Here is a 16905-nt window from a genome sequence, read left to right as displayed (position 1 = left end):
AGGAACTGGGGGAAATAGGAAATAAATTCACCTCAATGCTGTACTGTAAATGCTATTAGTGCCCTTGCAATATGGTACCCCCTAATTTGTCACCACAAGGAAAAACTCTGGTCAACCCACCCTCATTACAGCTCTGCACTCCATGAAGCCTAATAATTATTTGGCAAAAGTCAAGCTTGTCCTCTGATCAAAGAATGCAGTTAGATCTCTGACAAGGAACTACACCCAGCCACCCTAGGAATAAATGTCCTTCTCTAACTAAATGGCCCCATGATGCTTCGGATAGGGGCAAAACTTGAGAGAGGGGAAGAGGATGGGCAGAAATATGAATAGATGCTTTGGGAAGAGTTGGAGCCCCTTACCAAATGCTCTGACAGCTACTGCTTTATATTTGCATTATTATCTTATATTATATGCATGTTGTGACAGTATGGTGTCCCTATCAGTCTCCCAACTGAAAGAAAATAGATGTATCTCCCTCTCTCTTTCAATTTCTTCATCTTCTTCTCTCTCTTGCTTTCTTCCTCCTCACACTTTCCAAACAGCACTTTCTGAGAACTGCTCTTTTATGCCCATAAGACCCTAAACTATATTATACTTATCTGATGACAGGGACTATTTATTTCAGTTTTGTCTTTGCAGCTCCCTTGCCTAGCACAGAGTAATCATATAAAGTATTTATGAGAGGAAAAATTTTTAATAACAAAGTTCATGGAATTGGATTAAAAATAGTAGTCAATACTAGTTCTGATTAATCAGGAGATTAGAGGTACCTTCCTGATTCCTTAATTTACCTCTTAATTCTTCCCACCAATCAAATATTGCTATGTGGGGAAAAAAATCATCTAGGACACAAATGGTCAGAGAGCTAATTACCTTTAATTATCTTTGTTACCCAAAGATCTTAACCATTCTGTCACACCAGCACCAAGTCACAAGTGATTCAAAGGTATTGGTTCCTTTCCTCCTACTCTATTGGCAGAGTGTGTAAAACTATCAAGGTCCTTTCTTGCTGCCTTCAGAAAAGGCTTTCCTGTCCTTTGCATGTTCCTTGCTTTAGGAGTGAACAGGGTAGAAGAAACACAAAGACTTCCTTCTTCCTCTTTTTTTATTACAGGCCCATTATCTTTAACAATGAAACCAAGTTTGGTTTTGTTTTTGAGCCTTCTTTGATGTGTAGCTCTGATCTCTTTTCCTCTCTCTCCTTGGGTTGCCTAACGATGCATTCTAGTAAAGAGACTGTTATGAGATGAACTAACTACCTGCAAATGTAAATTTATTTGTCAGTGCTAAAAATAATTGTGTTGGCAGGTGTAGAAGAGTTGGTGGCTGTTCCAAAGACCTATTTGGTCTTGGAAAGGTTCTCACCAAAGTCCTGCATCTACTTTCTTTTAAGTTACTCAATCACTTCTTAGAACATTAATAAAGTCTTTGATTTCCACTTCCGATGAGTTCAAAACATTCTCCCATGCATCATTAACAAAAGCTTTAACTAAAGAAGGCCACTGAAAAGCAAAGGCACATTAATTCCTAAGCAATGCACCAATTGTTTGGAATAAGAAATATTGATTTAAATCCAATGAGATGCTATTTTTCTTGCTATGAAAATTACTGCATCAAAATATAACCAAATCCTTCTAAAATAACATCAGGGAGAAAAACTTACTTAAAGTGGTTACTTAGTAATATCTTGATGGAATCATGAGTTCTGAAGTATCTCAAAGTGGGGAAAAAAATACTACCTTATCCTCCTTTGTGCCATCTATACAATTAAAAGTTGGTTGCTTACAACCAGCAGTTAGAGCAATTCCACTTGCCTTCTTTTGGATGTCTCCCGAGGTTCAATGGCTTTAGCCAACATTTCCTTGTAGATTGGAGACTTTAGGTATCGAGCATAAGAATCCTGATGGGAACAAAAGAAAAAATAGCAATTACAAGAGGGAATGAGCTAAATCAAAAGAAAGATGCTTGTGCTTTTCAAGTTCTTCCAAGATAGAAAACAACAAAGCTGAAGGATTATTTTCTTCCACATCCAATGTATAAATCTTCCTACTAAGGTGGCAGTCAAAATCAAAGAGATTTTGCCCCAACAGACAATCTTCTCTACACAATGCATCCTCTAGAAGAAAAGTACTAGAAATGAGCCCTGAACATAATCTTCTATGTCCTTTCACAAATAGCCCTTAAATTTCAGGTTCAGGTTATAGGAGAAAGAACAAAAAATGAGCCATAAAGGAACAATTACCAAGTTCCATTTCTGTGAATGTTTCTCAGAATTTCAGGAAAGGTTCAAGGAAATTCCTCTAGCTTAGAGTGGTCAGGGTTTGAGACTTTATAATAAAACCAAAAAAATAGAAATGATAAATGATAAAGCATATACACCTGTAAATTTATGAAGATAGTTTAGGATCCTATGAATTAAGAGTAGGAAAGTTCATCAGAGGCAACCTAGTCCAACTCTCTCTTTTTTTTAAAAAAGAATAGAGGCTTTGAGATTTGACTAAGGTCACATAGATAAGTAGTAAAATTAGGATTTGAATCCAAGTCCCTTGATTTGGACTCAGATCCAGCACCCTTCCTATGCTGTAATGTACCATATTGCCATCACATCAAATCTTATGACAACAAATTCCAAAGGTCAGTCCACATGATTTATGGCACCGAAAATGAGATGTGCTAATGACTGAGTGATAGTATTTGAAAAGTCACACAAGGAGTAAGCATCAGACCAGTTCAAATACCCCCCTCTAATGTTTCCTAGCTATGTGATCTTGGGCAAGTACTGTTTCATCTTTGAAGGCATTCCAGTGCCTTGTGCATAGTCACTTAATGGGATCCTAGAATTAGAACTGGAAGGAAAAGAGAGACCCTTTATTTCAACCTTATCACTTGGCAGATGAAGAAATTGAGGCTCAGAGAAATCACTTGCCTGCAATCAGAAGTAAGCATCAGAATTTGAATTTGAATCAAGATTTGAATTGCAGGTCCCCAGGCTCCAAAGACAATATTTATTTCACTGTATCAAACTGCCTCCAAGTAGAATAAGTTCTGAATGTGGAGCCAAAAGAGCTGGATTTAAATTTCAACTCTGCTACTTAAACCCTATAAGAACCTGGGTCAGACTCTTAACTTCTTTGTGTCTTTATTTCCTCCTCTATAAAATGGGGATAATACTACTTACACTACCTAAATTTCAGGGTTGTTATCATAAAATGAGATCACGGATGTGAAAGCTTTTTGTAACCATAAAATTATAATGAATGTCAACTATAATCTTAACCCATGCTGTTAAACTTGGTTATAACAACTTTGATCCAATCAGAGCCATAACTAGCAATTTTGGTATCTGAAACAAACTAGAGAAAATACATTCAAAGCAAGCTGTACAAATTATTGTCGTTGAGTTGTTGCAAGGCTTGTCTGACTCTTCTCAACCCCATTTGGGATTTTCTTGGCAAAGACACTGGAGCAATTTGCCATTTTCTTCTCCAGCTTATTTTACAGAGCATGTAAACAAGATTAAGTGACAGAATCACAAAGCTAGCAAGTGTCTAAGGCCAGATTTGAATTCAGAAAGGTAACTCTTCCTGATTCCAAGCCTAGAACTTTATCCATTGTGCTGCCCAGGTATACAAGGCATCAAGTAAACTTTATTTTTTAAATTTTTTTAAAGCCCTTACCTTCCATCTTGGAGTCAATACTGTATATCGGCTCCACGGAATAAGAGTGGTAAGGGCTAGGCAATGGGGGTTGAGTGACTTGCCCAGGGTCACATAGCTGGGAAGTGTCTGAGACCAGGTTTGAACCTAGGACCTCCCGTCTCTAGGCTTGGCTCTCAATCCACTGAGCTACCCAGCTGCCCCCTCATCAAGTAAATTTTTAAGAGATTTAGTGGGGAAAGAGAAAAGATCCTGGGACACCAACCCCCTGAGGGGAGAGAGACTCACGAAACATTTTAGCTTCCATGGAATAATAATATTAATGATAACAAAAATGAGAGCTCGCATGCATAGAGGGCTTTAAGGTTTTAAAAGTGCTCTATATATGCCATCTTATTTTATTCTTACAACAATCCTATCAGGTAGATTTTATAATTATCCTATTTTATAGATAAGGAAACTGAGGCAGACAGAAAGCTAAGTGACTTGTCCAAGGTCACACAGCTGGGAAATGTCTGAGGCAGGATTCAAACTCAAGTATTATGGACTAAATCTACCATTTGAATCTCTAGGTCATCTACTGAAGAGCTCAATTGAGATAGAGCAGTTGGAGAAGGGAGAGAAAGGAAGAGAATGGATAGCAAGTACTTAGGGAAAATGGGCCATCTAGTGATTTCTGATCATTCTTGCTAACTAGAAGCTAAACTCAGAATAGTCTATGCTACTATAAGAGTGTAAGTGCTGTCAAGGCTCTAATCTCAATGCCCTGAAGGCAAAGCCCTGGTTATTCATCCTCTGACCATAAATGGTTCTTGCTGACATGGGATTTGCCTTAGGAAAAGAGTTGAAAATGTCTCTATATTATAAAGTTAGTTGTAAATGGTGAATTCTTAATTGTAAACTGAACTGATCCATTACTAAAATTAAAGGTTTTTACTCTTTTTAGCTGAAAACTTGTGTGTAGATGGAATTTTTCATAAACGAAATAATATTTTAATACACTAGGGATAGTTGCTATTTAAAGAAACCCTGCTATAAAATCCTTCTGTAAGATGAATCTAGTTAAATTTCACTATTTTTTATGAGCTATTGAAGAGAGGAACACCAATCTTGACCAGTGAAAAATTGATAGAATGTTTTAAAGGAATTGAATTTTATTACTGTAACAAGAGTTGGATTGAGAGCCCATTGCATAGAGCATGTGGGTCCATTTCATGAACCATTTGTGGAGCTAAGCTTGTACGTGGGCCACTTCTAGTGAGATGGGACCCTTTCTTAGCACTGAATGACTTAGCCCTTGGGAATCAACAATCCTTCATTAGTCCCATGGTTCCCCCAGAAGGAGGAATGGGGAGTGGAGAAGGCATCAGTGCAGTCATTTTAGTGATATAACTAAAAAAGGAAATGAAATATAAATATCAAATCTGAAACTGTAAACAAAAGTATGGTTCTAATATAGATCAATTATAGAGGAGAAAAACCCACAAAATTGCACTAAAGAGAGCTATTTAAGCTCTTAAAGAACTCTCAGTGTCTCAGTGTCTTTCTAATCTCTATCTATCGGTCTCTCTCTCTCTCTCTCTCTCTCTCTCCATATATATATATATACATATATATATATATATATATATATATCTTTCCATCCCTCAAGCATGTCAGAACCCTTCAAGCTTTCTTCCAGTAAGAGAAAGAGCTTTTTCTCTTCTTCCCATTCCTGAAGCAATGGCCAATTCTTGCATGTGGCAGCTTGTACAAGATGAGATTGGACTTTGAGTCTCTGGTGATTTCTTCTGAGATGGATGTTTCTAGCATCTCATGAGTTCAAGAGGTCCAAAGCTGGTGGTAGGTTCAGGTGCTGATTCCACTGCAAGAAGTGCTTTCTAATACTTTTCAGAGGAAAAGATAACCAACTAGAGGATGAGCTTTGCAGTTTACCAAAAACTATGGAGCTTCAGTGATTTGCATGGACAGTATGCCAGGTCAAAGTGAAATAAATGCCTATCTAGAAGTTTCTTAAAATGTTTTGTGTTATAAGAATTAATCTCCTGGGAAGAATATAATATGTAACTATATCATGTGTTAAGTATTTGTCAATATGTTTGTGAGATTTTTTGTGTTTTAGACATTTTTTTTTTGTGGGAGGGGAAATAAATTGTTGTGCAGCCCTTGATCTACTTTGTACATTAGGTCCTTTTCCAGAAGAGACTAGAGATTCTTGTCTCTAGGGAGATTCTAGACATGAGCTCTATTTAAGTGATTTCCACTGGGGTGTGGGTGTAATGAACAACAGTTGTGGTTTTTTTTTAAGCCTGATATCTTCTTTTAGGGATCACCCCACCACCACCACCAAATCCAGTCCACATGAGCCCAGAGCTAGAGTCCCTTGGGGTCAGACATACACCTGACTTTGGGTCATGGGTTTTATATTATCTTCAAATAAAATATATATGATCAAACTAAAATATAGTGTAAATAAGCAAAATGAGATGAGCTAATGATTTTTCCAGTCCAGCACCTAAATTGTATAATATATTGATATAATTAAAACATTTAAACCTTTATTCAAATTCTTATATCAAATTCTTCTTGCTTATATCACCTTGAAAATCCATAGAAAAATAAATTTCCTGCTTTATTCACAAAAAAAAAGAGAGACAATCTAGTGTAGTGCAAATAGTACTGGAATTAGAGTAAAAATACTTGGGATCAAGTTCCAGCTCTATAAATCCCTTGTCAGAATAATATCTGTTACCTGCATGTTAAATTTCATTTAAAGGTTAATATAATATATAACAATACATATAATATATCATATATAATAAGGGGTAAATTTTTTCACCTCCTAAAATCTCTCCACAGATCCCTTAGGAATCCATGAATCCCAGGTTAGGAACCCCTGGACTAAACCGCCTCTACAGTCACTGATCATAGATTGAGACATAAGAGATGGGCATTTGGGTAGCTCAGTGGATTGAGAGTCAGGCCTAGAGACAGGAGGTCCTAGGTTCAAACCTGGCCTCAGACACTTCCCAGCTGTGTGACCCTGGGCAAGTCACTTGACCCCCATTGCCTAGCCCTTACCACTCTTCTGCCTTGGAGCCAAAACACAGTATTGACTCCAAGATGGAAGGTAAGGGTTTAAAAAAAAAAGACATGAGAGACCCCCAGGGTTATCTAATACATCATTTTGCAATTGAGGGAACTGAATTAAATTCCTCCTAGATCATACTCTCTGATTCTGGGACCTCACTTCAAGTTCTGGTCCTACCACTTAACTATCTAGATAACTTCAGTCAAAATATAAGATCACAGGCAGAGCTTCAAGGGACCAGTTCCAATACCCTTATTTACAAATGAGGAAATCTGAGTTTTAGTAGCAATTCAGGGCTTTAACCTAGAACCTCTGATTCCAAATTCATTGTTTTTCCCTCTGAGCCTTAATGTCCTCACCTGTAAAATAGGAATACTTGTATGAATTTTCCAAGGATTATACAAGAAAAGTAATTTGTAAATTGTAAGCTGCCTTAGAATATGAATAATTAATTAGGATCAAGCAAACTGTCAAAAGTATCATAAACTGAATGTATGACCCAAATTAGTGACATTTTATTTAATTTGTTCAAATTTATTTGTTTTATAAGCTTCTCTTTTTATAGATAGAATTTTCTCAAAGAAGGTGTTTTTTAGTTGACATTTTATTCATGCCTTTTAATTTTACATTTCCGTATACCACCATTATAGCCATTTCTCCTAATCTGTCTCCTTTTAATATAGTTAAGCCAACTGACTAATATAGGAATCACCACTGACTGCATATGAAGTATTCTGCATCTCTAGTACCCCACCTCTCCAACAAAAATAGGAAGGAGGCACAGGTATAAAAGAGTGTAATTTAATGAGGTAATTAAGCTGGCATTTGGGGGGGGGGGCAGTCTTTGGATCTCCAGTATCTAGAAGGGATCTAGCAAATATAGAAGGCATTTAAATGATTATTGAATCGACTTGTACCTTATTAGCCTGAAAGAGTAGTTTCCAAAAGGGCCTCACATATAGCAATTTAGATCCTATAGATATAGATAGAAATAGAGATGTAGAAATAGATATAGATATAGATATAGATGTAGATATATATAGATAGAGATAGAGACAGAGATAGAAATGTAGATAGATATAGATATAGATATAGATATAGATATAGATATAGATATAGATATAGATATAGATATAGATATAGATATAGATATAGATATAGATATAGATATAGATATAGATATAGATATAGATATAGATATAGATATAGATATAGATATAGAGAGAAGCCCTATCTCTGTGGGTACAGAATTACTCATATAGTGTCTGCCTCAAACAAAATCAAATTGTTAGTCAAACAAAAACTTTCTTTTTCTTTCCAGATTCATACATTCTCCATCTATCTCTAGGAAGAAATGAGATCCTTTGTACATACAAACAAAAATTTAACTCAACAAGCATTTATTAACATCTACTACATGCAAGTCATATGCTAGTTTGTTTGTTTTCAAACATGGATATTCCCTACCCTCAAGGAACTTACATTCCACTAGGGGATACAGTAGAGGATTATAAGATCATAGGTTTTGAGCTAGAAGAGAACTTTTAAGTTGGCAGGTAATTCCTTCATTTTAAAGATGAGGGTTCCAGAAAGGAGATGCAACTTGCCTAATATCACACTTCCACATGGCAAAAACAGGATTTCAGCTTGGATCCTGACTTTAAAAGTCCATCACTCTACACTACACCACAGGGTCCTCACCAGATAAGTACTACAAATATAAGTCAGTTTGATAAGGGAGATAATGCTGACAACTTCCAGGGATCTAGAAAGACTTATCTTCTTTTTTCCTCAGGGGTCAGAACTTACTGAGCCTTGAAGGAAACTAAGAGGTGGAGGTGAAGAGAGAATACATTTGAGAAATGAGGAACAGTCCATATATAGGCATGGAGTTTAGAGACAGAATGTTAAATCTAGGGAATAGCTATCTGGACAATTAACACAGATAATGATCATGGGTACATATATGGTCTTGGTCTGTCCACTTTAATATGAAGTTAATTTGGAAGGAAAAAAGGAAGGGAGGGAGGAAGTTGGAAGAAAGGAAGAGAGGGAGGGAGGGAGGAAAGACAAGGGAGGAAGGAAGGAATGAAGGAAGGAAGGAAGGAAGGAAGGAAGGAAGGAAGGAAGGAAGGAAGGAAGGAAGGAAGGGAGGGAGGGAGGAAGGAAGGGAGGGAGGAAGGAAGGGAGGAAGGAAGGAGGGAGGGAGGGAGGAAGGGAGGGAGGAAGAGAGGAAGGAAGCAAGGAAACAAGGAAGCAAGGAAATAAGAAAGCAAGGAAGGAAAGAAAAATAAACCTTTTTCATGAGCATATAGATGTGAGTTTGAGCAGCATCAAGAACATAACGATGAGGATGTTTCAGTCCCTTGACCGTGATGTCCATGGTTTTGCCATCTATATTAATCCACCTCCTTGCTCCTGGAGCCAGGAAAAGCCTAGAGAGTTAATGAGAAATTATTAGAATGAAGTATTAAACCCTCTGGGTCAAACTGATTTGGACTAAGGGTCTATAACTCAGCCTTCATCTACAGAATCTGTAGCCCTAAATAGAAACTAGGGCAAGGAGACCATAATCACTATCCAGCATGGCCAATATTCTCTCTTTTGCAGTCTAGATTTGTGTTTGGTGAGAGCCCAAGACAATTCAGAGCTGAAATACTCTTATAACACTCAAAGTCTATAAATGATCAGACAAATATCTGTCTCTCTTTAGACTTGGAAGTAAATCATAAGCCAAAAAGACCCATTACCTGGCACTAAAAACAGGTAGTTTGTGCCCTCAGTTGTCTCTTCTGCTTTCACTTTTTTTAAAGGATATTTTTGGGGGAGGAGGTTGCTTAGTACTGAGCTGAGGGGGGCAGGAGTGGGGAGAGAGAATATATATATATATATATATATATAGTCAGTAAGGTTTTGGCCATTCATGGTAGGTTTTGGAACAAATTCTCCACCCTACTCTGTGTGTGTGTGTGTGTGTGTGTGTGTGTTCCATGCATGTGTATAGATTACTTAAAATCATCCATTTTATTTCTACTCATGCTATCTCTCCATTAGACTATAAGCACCCTGAGGGCAGGGACTACTGCTTTTCTCTGTGTATCCTCAATATCTGGCACTCTTTCTGATACTAAGTGCCTAATCAATGCTTGTTTGTTGGTTAATTGATTGATTCCAAAACCTTAGCTGGCTGACTAGAAATTCAAACCCATGAAATTCAATGTCGTTTTACTTGAGTCTGTTTCATTTTTGCCCCTTATCACTCCCCCACCCATTGATGGACTGTTCCAGAAATACTCTTCTTTTCATTAATCCACAAATACCTCAGAGTCTACTTGGGAAGTAAGTTTATCCATATCCAGGCTACCCTTCCTTCACTCTACTCATTTCCCATGTTTATTTCTCAACAGATCTGTTGTTGGTCTTAAACTAGAACAAAAATAGGATACCCAGGGGCAGCTGGGTAGCTCAGTGAATTGAGAACCAGCCTAGAGACAAGAGGTCCTGGGTTCAAATGTGACCTCAGATACTTTCTAGCTATGTGACCCTGAGCAAGTCACTTAATCCCCATTGCCTAGCCTTTATTACTCTTCTGCCTTAGAACCAACACACAGTATCAATTCCAAGATAGTAAGTAAACATTAAAAAAAAAAGCTGTCAGATTAATGAACAAAAAAATTTTAAGCTGCTAAATTCATTCTTTTTTTAAAAAATAGAATTCTATGGTTTTTTTTTTTTGCTTTTACATCACCCTTCAATATAACCAAGCCCAATGTCTCCCAGAGAACTACCCCTGATAACAGAATAGAAAAGAAGGGTGGGAAGAGGTAAACATTGCAGCAAAACTCACCAATATGTCAAAAAAAAAAAAGGCTCAATATGTACAGTATTCCATATAAATACTCTCTTATCTCTACCAAAAAAAAAATGGGGTAAATACTTTCTCATAACTCCTCTTTGGAACCAGGCTTGGACATTATCATTTCACAGAACTAAGTTTCAACCATTTTGTTGTTCTTTCCATTTACATTGCTATAGTCCTTATATACATTGTTTTCCTAGTTATGCTTAATTTGTTTGGCATCAGTCCATGTCTTTCCATACTTCCCTCCATTCATCACATCCATTGCTTCTTTTACAATGCAGTCATATTCCATTACATTCATTCTTTCAGTCTTTCATTTTATTGCCTTGTTTAATCCATTCATTTGAAGTTATGTGTTACAAAAGGACCAATATGGAAAAATGTTTTACGTGATTGCACATGTAAAATCTATATGAAATTGCTTACCATCTCAAGACAGGGTGGAAAGGAAGGGAGGCAAAGAATTTAAGACTCAATATTCTTTGAAAAATGTTGGAAACTGTTTTTACATGTAGTTGGGGGAAAATAAAACAGTCAAAATTGAAAAAATAAAGGTATGTATTAGATTTATATTTTTCTCTATTTAATATTGCTATAAGATTTTTCTTCTTCCTCTTTCAAGTTTTACAATTAGTTTTGCTTAAATTAATTTGATACTAATCTAATCTCAAAAATTCTCTTATTCCCCTCTCATTTGCCAATCCTTCTCTTGGTTTGATAGTTTCACTCAAATTAATAATTTATTTTTCTTTATTAATTATCTCTTTCTTACCCTCATTGCTACAAGGAGGCTGAATTGGGAGGAGTGCTAAATCAGTATTTTAAGTATTAGTCCTTTGGTGTTAATCCATAAGGATGTTATGATATGGAAGTGAGGCATCTTCTTTCTCTTATAGATCAAGTTGTGATTAATCTACTATGGAGCAAAACTCCTTTTTATGGAGAGTTGGAGAGTTGAAGTGGACTAAAGAAAAAACTAATCTGTCACCATCACTGGTTTTAAATATTGAGGAAGAAGTTACATAGACGTTCCTCATAGGAGCCTCAGGGGGAAAAATATCCCAAGAAGGGATGAAATATTGTAGTTACTTGGAGTGACAAGAGAAATATGCAAACTCAGCATACATGCATACAAATAACACACCTACACTTCTTCAATGAAGCAAAAATACACAACTGGAGAGATGAGCTTTTGATTTATGGACCTCCATTGTGTACTTTTAACTGAATGGCTTTAGATAGACAAGGAATCTAAAGACATTGCAAATTTTCCGGTCAGGAAAAGCATGGTCTCCCTAGTTTCTTGTCAATACATGGGACCATACCCAATTTGTAGGCAATCCAGGCAATCTAACTTCATACAAGTCAGATTTGCTCAGCTATTCATGAACGGATGGTAATGCACAAATTGGTGGAAGAAGAGACTAAGGAAAAGATTTTCACAAAACATCAATCTTTCCATTGCTCACTTGTAAATTTCCTGGGCCTTCTCTTTGACCTTGGACTGATCTCCATACTTCAAATCTTCACAAGCTTCCCAGAATCCCAGATTCTCCCCTGAAGAAGTTAAGAGGAACCAAACAGACAAGAACCAAAAGAAAAATGAGTTGCAAGAAAAGAGAAGAAAAAAAGAATAGGACAGCAGAGGTCGATCAAAATTTCATTCATTATTTACTACCTCCTTATAAATTCATTGGGCTGCTACTTGCTTTCTGAATTCTGCAAAATACTCCTATCTTCAAATGGCTCCTAGTGAATAATTACCCTGGGCTTAGTGCCAGGCTTTCCATCTATTGAAGTACACAGATCAAATCCCATTACAACAAATTCCATGGGATCATCTGCTGTTCCTTTATTATATTAGAAATTCACTTTAGCAAATATTGCTTGAAACAAACTGACCTATAACTAGGGCGCAGAAATCTTTTTTTCTTATTTAAATTTAATTAATCTGCCTTTTTGGCAGTTTGTAATAGGATTTATCATCATGAGTTATTCCAAGGGACATATTTGTATATGTGCATGAATGTGCATGTGTATATATCTCAACTCCCCAATTGGATATGGGTAGGAAAAGTACTTTCTATGTCTTTTGTATCCTTCTTCCCTTTTATCCCAAAATGCACAATGTATAATAAAATAATAAAAAATAAAAGCCTCATTTAATAGTTTTGATGAGTTGACTGATAGAGTGATTAATATTCAACTAAGTGAACTTTTTTTAAAAAAGTCCTTAGTATCTATCTTAGAATCAATACTATATATTGGTTCAAAGACAGAAGACAGTCAATGGAGTTAACTGACTTGCCCAAGTCACAAAGCTAGGAAGTATCTGAGATCACATTTGAACCCAGGACCTCCTATCTCTGGTCCTGGCTCCTAAGTGGTTTGTTGTTTTTTATTTGTTTTGGTTTGGTTTGGTTTTGCATGGCAAAGATGAACTACTTAATTTTTTTTTCAGGTTTATTTATTTTACCATTGGCATATAATAACAAAATTCCACATTAGTTTTTCAAAGTTATGTGATCCAAATTGAAAGTCTGTCAACTTTTGACGTGATGTAAGGTAAAGATCAATACTTTTTTTTTGGAGAAAGAGACAAAAACCAAAACTCAAAAATCATTCATTTCTTTTGCAACTGAATTAGTGCCTCATCACATTATGGTGTACCATAGGTTTCTTCATCCCACCATTCTGCAGTTCAAAAATAAGTGGACAGTAGAAGCGGAATTACTAGGGGAAAGGGGTCATATAAATAATGTGGCAATAGGAGTACAGAATGGAGGGTGATGAGTATGGGTTGGAAGGTGGCTAAATGGGAGGAATGTCCCTCTTCATCCTTCTGGATGTAGGCAAGTTCTTGGACATGTTACAGATAGAAAAAAGAAGTGGGAAAGAGGAGACACTAGTCTAGTAGGCAATTCAAGTCCAAACATAACCAAGGAAAAATATATTCTATTCAATAGAAGCTCCAGAAAGGCAAAATTTTAAGAGTTGGAAAGGATCCTAGAGATATTCTAGGCATACTGATAATTAGGAATATTGGTTGTCATTATAGGTGTGGGAGCCTGTGTGGGAGCCAGGCTACAGAAACCTAGATTTTGAACATGACTATATTAGATGAAGAACAATAGAAATGAAGTATCTTTTGAATGGGGGAGGCAATTAAATTAGGTAGGTAAGGTTAAATTGAAGAGCTAACAGTTTATTCACCTAATTCATGCCTGAAGCCTACATGTTGCCTAAAGGAGGGAATAAGCAGCAGATAGCACAGAAAAGACAAAAGGATTGTTACAGAGAATTATTCTTATAGTTAATAGATCTGTGGGTGTGATGTACTGAGTGAATTGTCACCGCTGTATTTTGTCCCTTGGACCACTAGATGGAACTGCAATTCATCTGATCACTTGGTTCTCGGGATTCAATGCATTTTTATTTGTCTGAGGTTTGTCACTATAATTAGTAAACAGAATAATTTTTAATAATTTATATTATAAAATAATAGTTTCTAAGAAGCAGTCATAAAAAATTATAATTTAAAAAAATTTTTAAAGAAGTAATCAGACATGTTAATGGTATGTCCATGAGAATTAGATTATGGATCCTACAGATGAGTTGGAATCATTTGGAAGAAAAATCAAGGACCATCTTGTTGTTCTCATGTATGGAACTTGAGTACCAGACCTCCAATAATTAGCTCTCCCTGAAGCATGGGTTTGGGGACAGGGAATGAGAAAGAGATCCCTTTTATCTAAGCTCTCACATCCAGTTTGACTCTCTGCTCAAGGAAGGAAGTGTGTGTGTGTGTGTGTGTGTGTGTGTGTGTGTGTGTGTGTTTGTTGTCTTTGCCCTCTGACTTAGCTTCCTGATTTGCCCAGCTATTTCTCAGACATCATTTTGTTTTTGTGGATGCAGTAGTGAATACCTTGAGGAGACTTTTATTTTCCTGAGATTGTACATCAAAGTTGATCTGCCTAGTCAGGACAAAAAAACACATGACAAAGAAAAAAAATAGCTAAAGGGAACTCAGGAAGTGGGACATTAAAGAAGTTAATACACTTGGCTTCTCTTTCCATTCCCTTTCTATGTTTGTCTCGGAATTTATGTTTAAGAAGAAAGAAGAAACATCAAGGCTACATATCACAGTAGACTCCTTTGCCTGATGAGCAAGGGAAGGGTTGTAGGCAAAGGAAAAAGGTAAAAGGAGCCCTGGGACATGAGATTTTGTGAGCTAGTGAACACTAGAATCCTCTCTCCAAGGATTATTTGGCATGAGATCCAGCATGGTTTGAAAAAAGGAAGACCTGGGCTCAGACAGCCTCTGTCACTTGCTAGTTATATAACTACCACTCATTTAACCTCCCTGAACCTCAGTTTTCTCACTGGTAAAATATAGGTAATAATTCCTGTCGCACCTACTCCACAGTGTTGTTTTGAAGTCAAAATGAGATGAATTATGCAAAGCACTCTGTAAACTTAAAAGCTCCATATAAATAAATGTCAGCTATTACCAGGGACTGGCAAATATTTCTGAAAGCTTTAAAAGGAGGAACAGTTGGAGGAAGAGCACAAAACAAATAAAACTGTGAGAAGATCCAGGAAATTGCTTCTACTTTCCTAAAAGCCTCCCAAGATCCATGCCTGGCATAAAAAGATGTATAAGGGAGATAAAAGTCATACATACCACTGAATTCTTTCTTCAGAAAAAACTGGAAACTCTGACGTCCCTTGGGATCTCGAATCAGTTCACTGAAGTTAAAAGCCCATCGTTCCACCCTCATTTTGGTTGGGATGTCCACCCTGAAAGAGGAATAGCATAGACATAAAGACTCAGAAATAGATAAAGTGCTATAGCCTCCAATTTTGATGCTCCTTTCTTCCTACCTTTTCCACAACATTCACAAAAAAAAAAACAAAAAACAGAAACCCTGTGGGATAGTAGAAATAAGTAAGAAGACTAGGATTCAAACCTGCCTCAGTTGCTTACTATTCATGAGACCTCAGGCAAATTACAGCCTCTCTGAGACTCAGTTTCTTTCTCTGGAAAATGACAGGGTTGAACTAGATCATCTCTAAGCATCACTCTATTTCTAAATCAATGGTCTTGTGATCTCATCCTAGAGAAAGTTTCTCCCTGTCCCAAAATAAATTTGACCCAAAAGTATGAGAACCTGAAAGCAAATAGTGGCATTGGCATACAGTGTTTCACACACCTTTTTTTTTTTTACCCAACCCTTTCTGTTCTTTGGCTCCTCACAGCTTTATCAAATAATGCTTCCAGTTTTTCCATACCTATCCACCCAAAATTATGCAGACTTTATCCTCAGTCCGTTTTTTTAACCCTTACCTTCCATCTTAGAATTAATAGTGTGTTTTAATATTGATTATACTATATATACTGTATATATATACATATATATATTTATATACAAATTTCCACTTCAGTTTTCCAAAGTTATATGAACCAAATTGAAAGACAGACTACTTTGATTTAATGTAAGGGAGGATATGTATATTTTACATTTATATCAGTACATTATTATATATATATGTATTTCAGTATATATATTTATAAATATATATTATAGTATTTAGTATTAGATGAGCAATAAGGGTTAAGCAGTGGGGGAGAGGGGGTGGGGTGTCCAGAGTCACACAGCTAGGAAGTATATGAAGTCCAATTTGAACCCAGGTCTCTAGACTTGGCTCTCAACTCATGGATCCAACTAGCTATCCCCTAGCCTCAGTCTTTCCATGAAAATCTCTCTCTACTACTCTGAGAAGCTAAGGACTCCATGCCAAACTAAGCAGACTAAATATATATATTATATATACTTAGTATATATATATATAAACTAAGTGTATATCGCTATATACTGCATTGTGAATGATCATCCTCATTCCCCCTTATCTTAGAGCTTTTCAAATAACTTGCAATTGGCCAGATAAGTTGCAAAATTGAATTTCCAAGGAACTGAAACCAGGAGAAATGGGAGAAACTCTGTGGAGATATGTAGATTTCCTTTGGGGTTTTTCAGGGTCCCTATTATATCTCAGCACTTTCTTAATATGATTAGTCATTTTATGTTCACCTACTAAGAAGGCATTTTAATTTTTCCCTCAACTCCTAACTTGCACCAAAGGCAATGTTCAATTAAATCCAATTCAATAAATATTTATTAAGCACTGTGCTAGATGCTTGAAGCACAAAAATAAAAAGTATCTCCATCCTCAGGAATTCCACAGGTTCTACAATTTCAACGTAGGAAAAGTTTTCAAAAAGTGTGTTGCCT

The 16905-nt window shown here is 36.4% G+C and overlaps 1 protein-coding gene across 1 annotated transcript in view; it reads right to left on the bottom strand.

The window, feature by feature from the left end:
• Positions 1 to 16905, bottom strand: part of RGS9 (regulator of G protein signaling 9) — a 95203-nt gene that overhangs the window by 9099 nt on the left and 69199 nt on the right. The window contains exons 13-16 of the mRNA XM_007482755.2: positions 15297 to 15412; positions 12082 to 12169; positions 9047 to 9185; positions 1818 to 1903 (exon numbers count right to left, since the gene is read on the bottom strand). Coding sequence (XP_007482817.2) covers positions 1818 to 1903; positions 9047 to 9185; positions 12082 to 12169; positions 15297 to 15412 — 429 coding nt within the window. The remainder of the gene's footprint in view (positions 1 to 1817; positions 1904 to 9046; positions 9186 to 12081; positions 12170 to 15296; positions 15413 to 16905) is intronic.

The sequence above is a fragment of the Monodelphis domestica genome, chromosome 2 (assembly GCF_027887165.1).
Source record: "Monodelphis domestica isolate mMonDom1 chromosome 2, mMonDom1.pri, whole genome shotgun sequence".
Classification (NCBI taxonomy): Eukaryota; Metazoa; Chordata; class Mammalia; order Didelphimorphia; family Didelphidae; genus Monodelphis; species Monodelphis domestica.
Note: the sequence above shows the minus strand (reverse complement) of the source record. Positions and strands in the feature narration are given on the sequence as shown.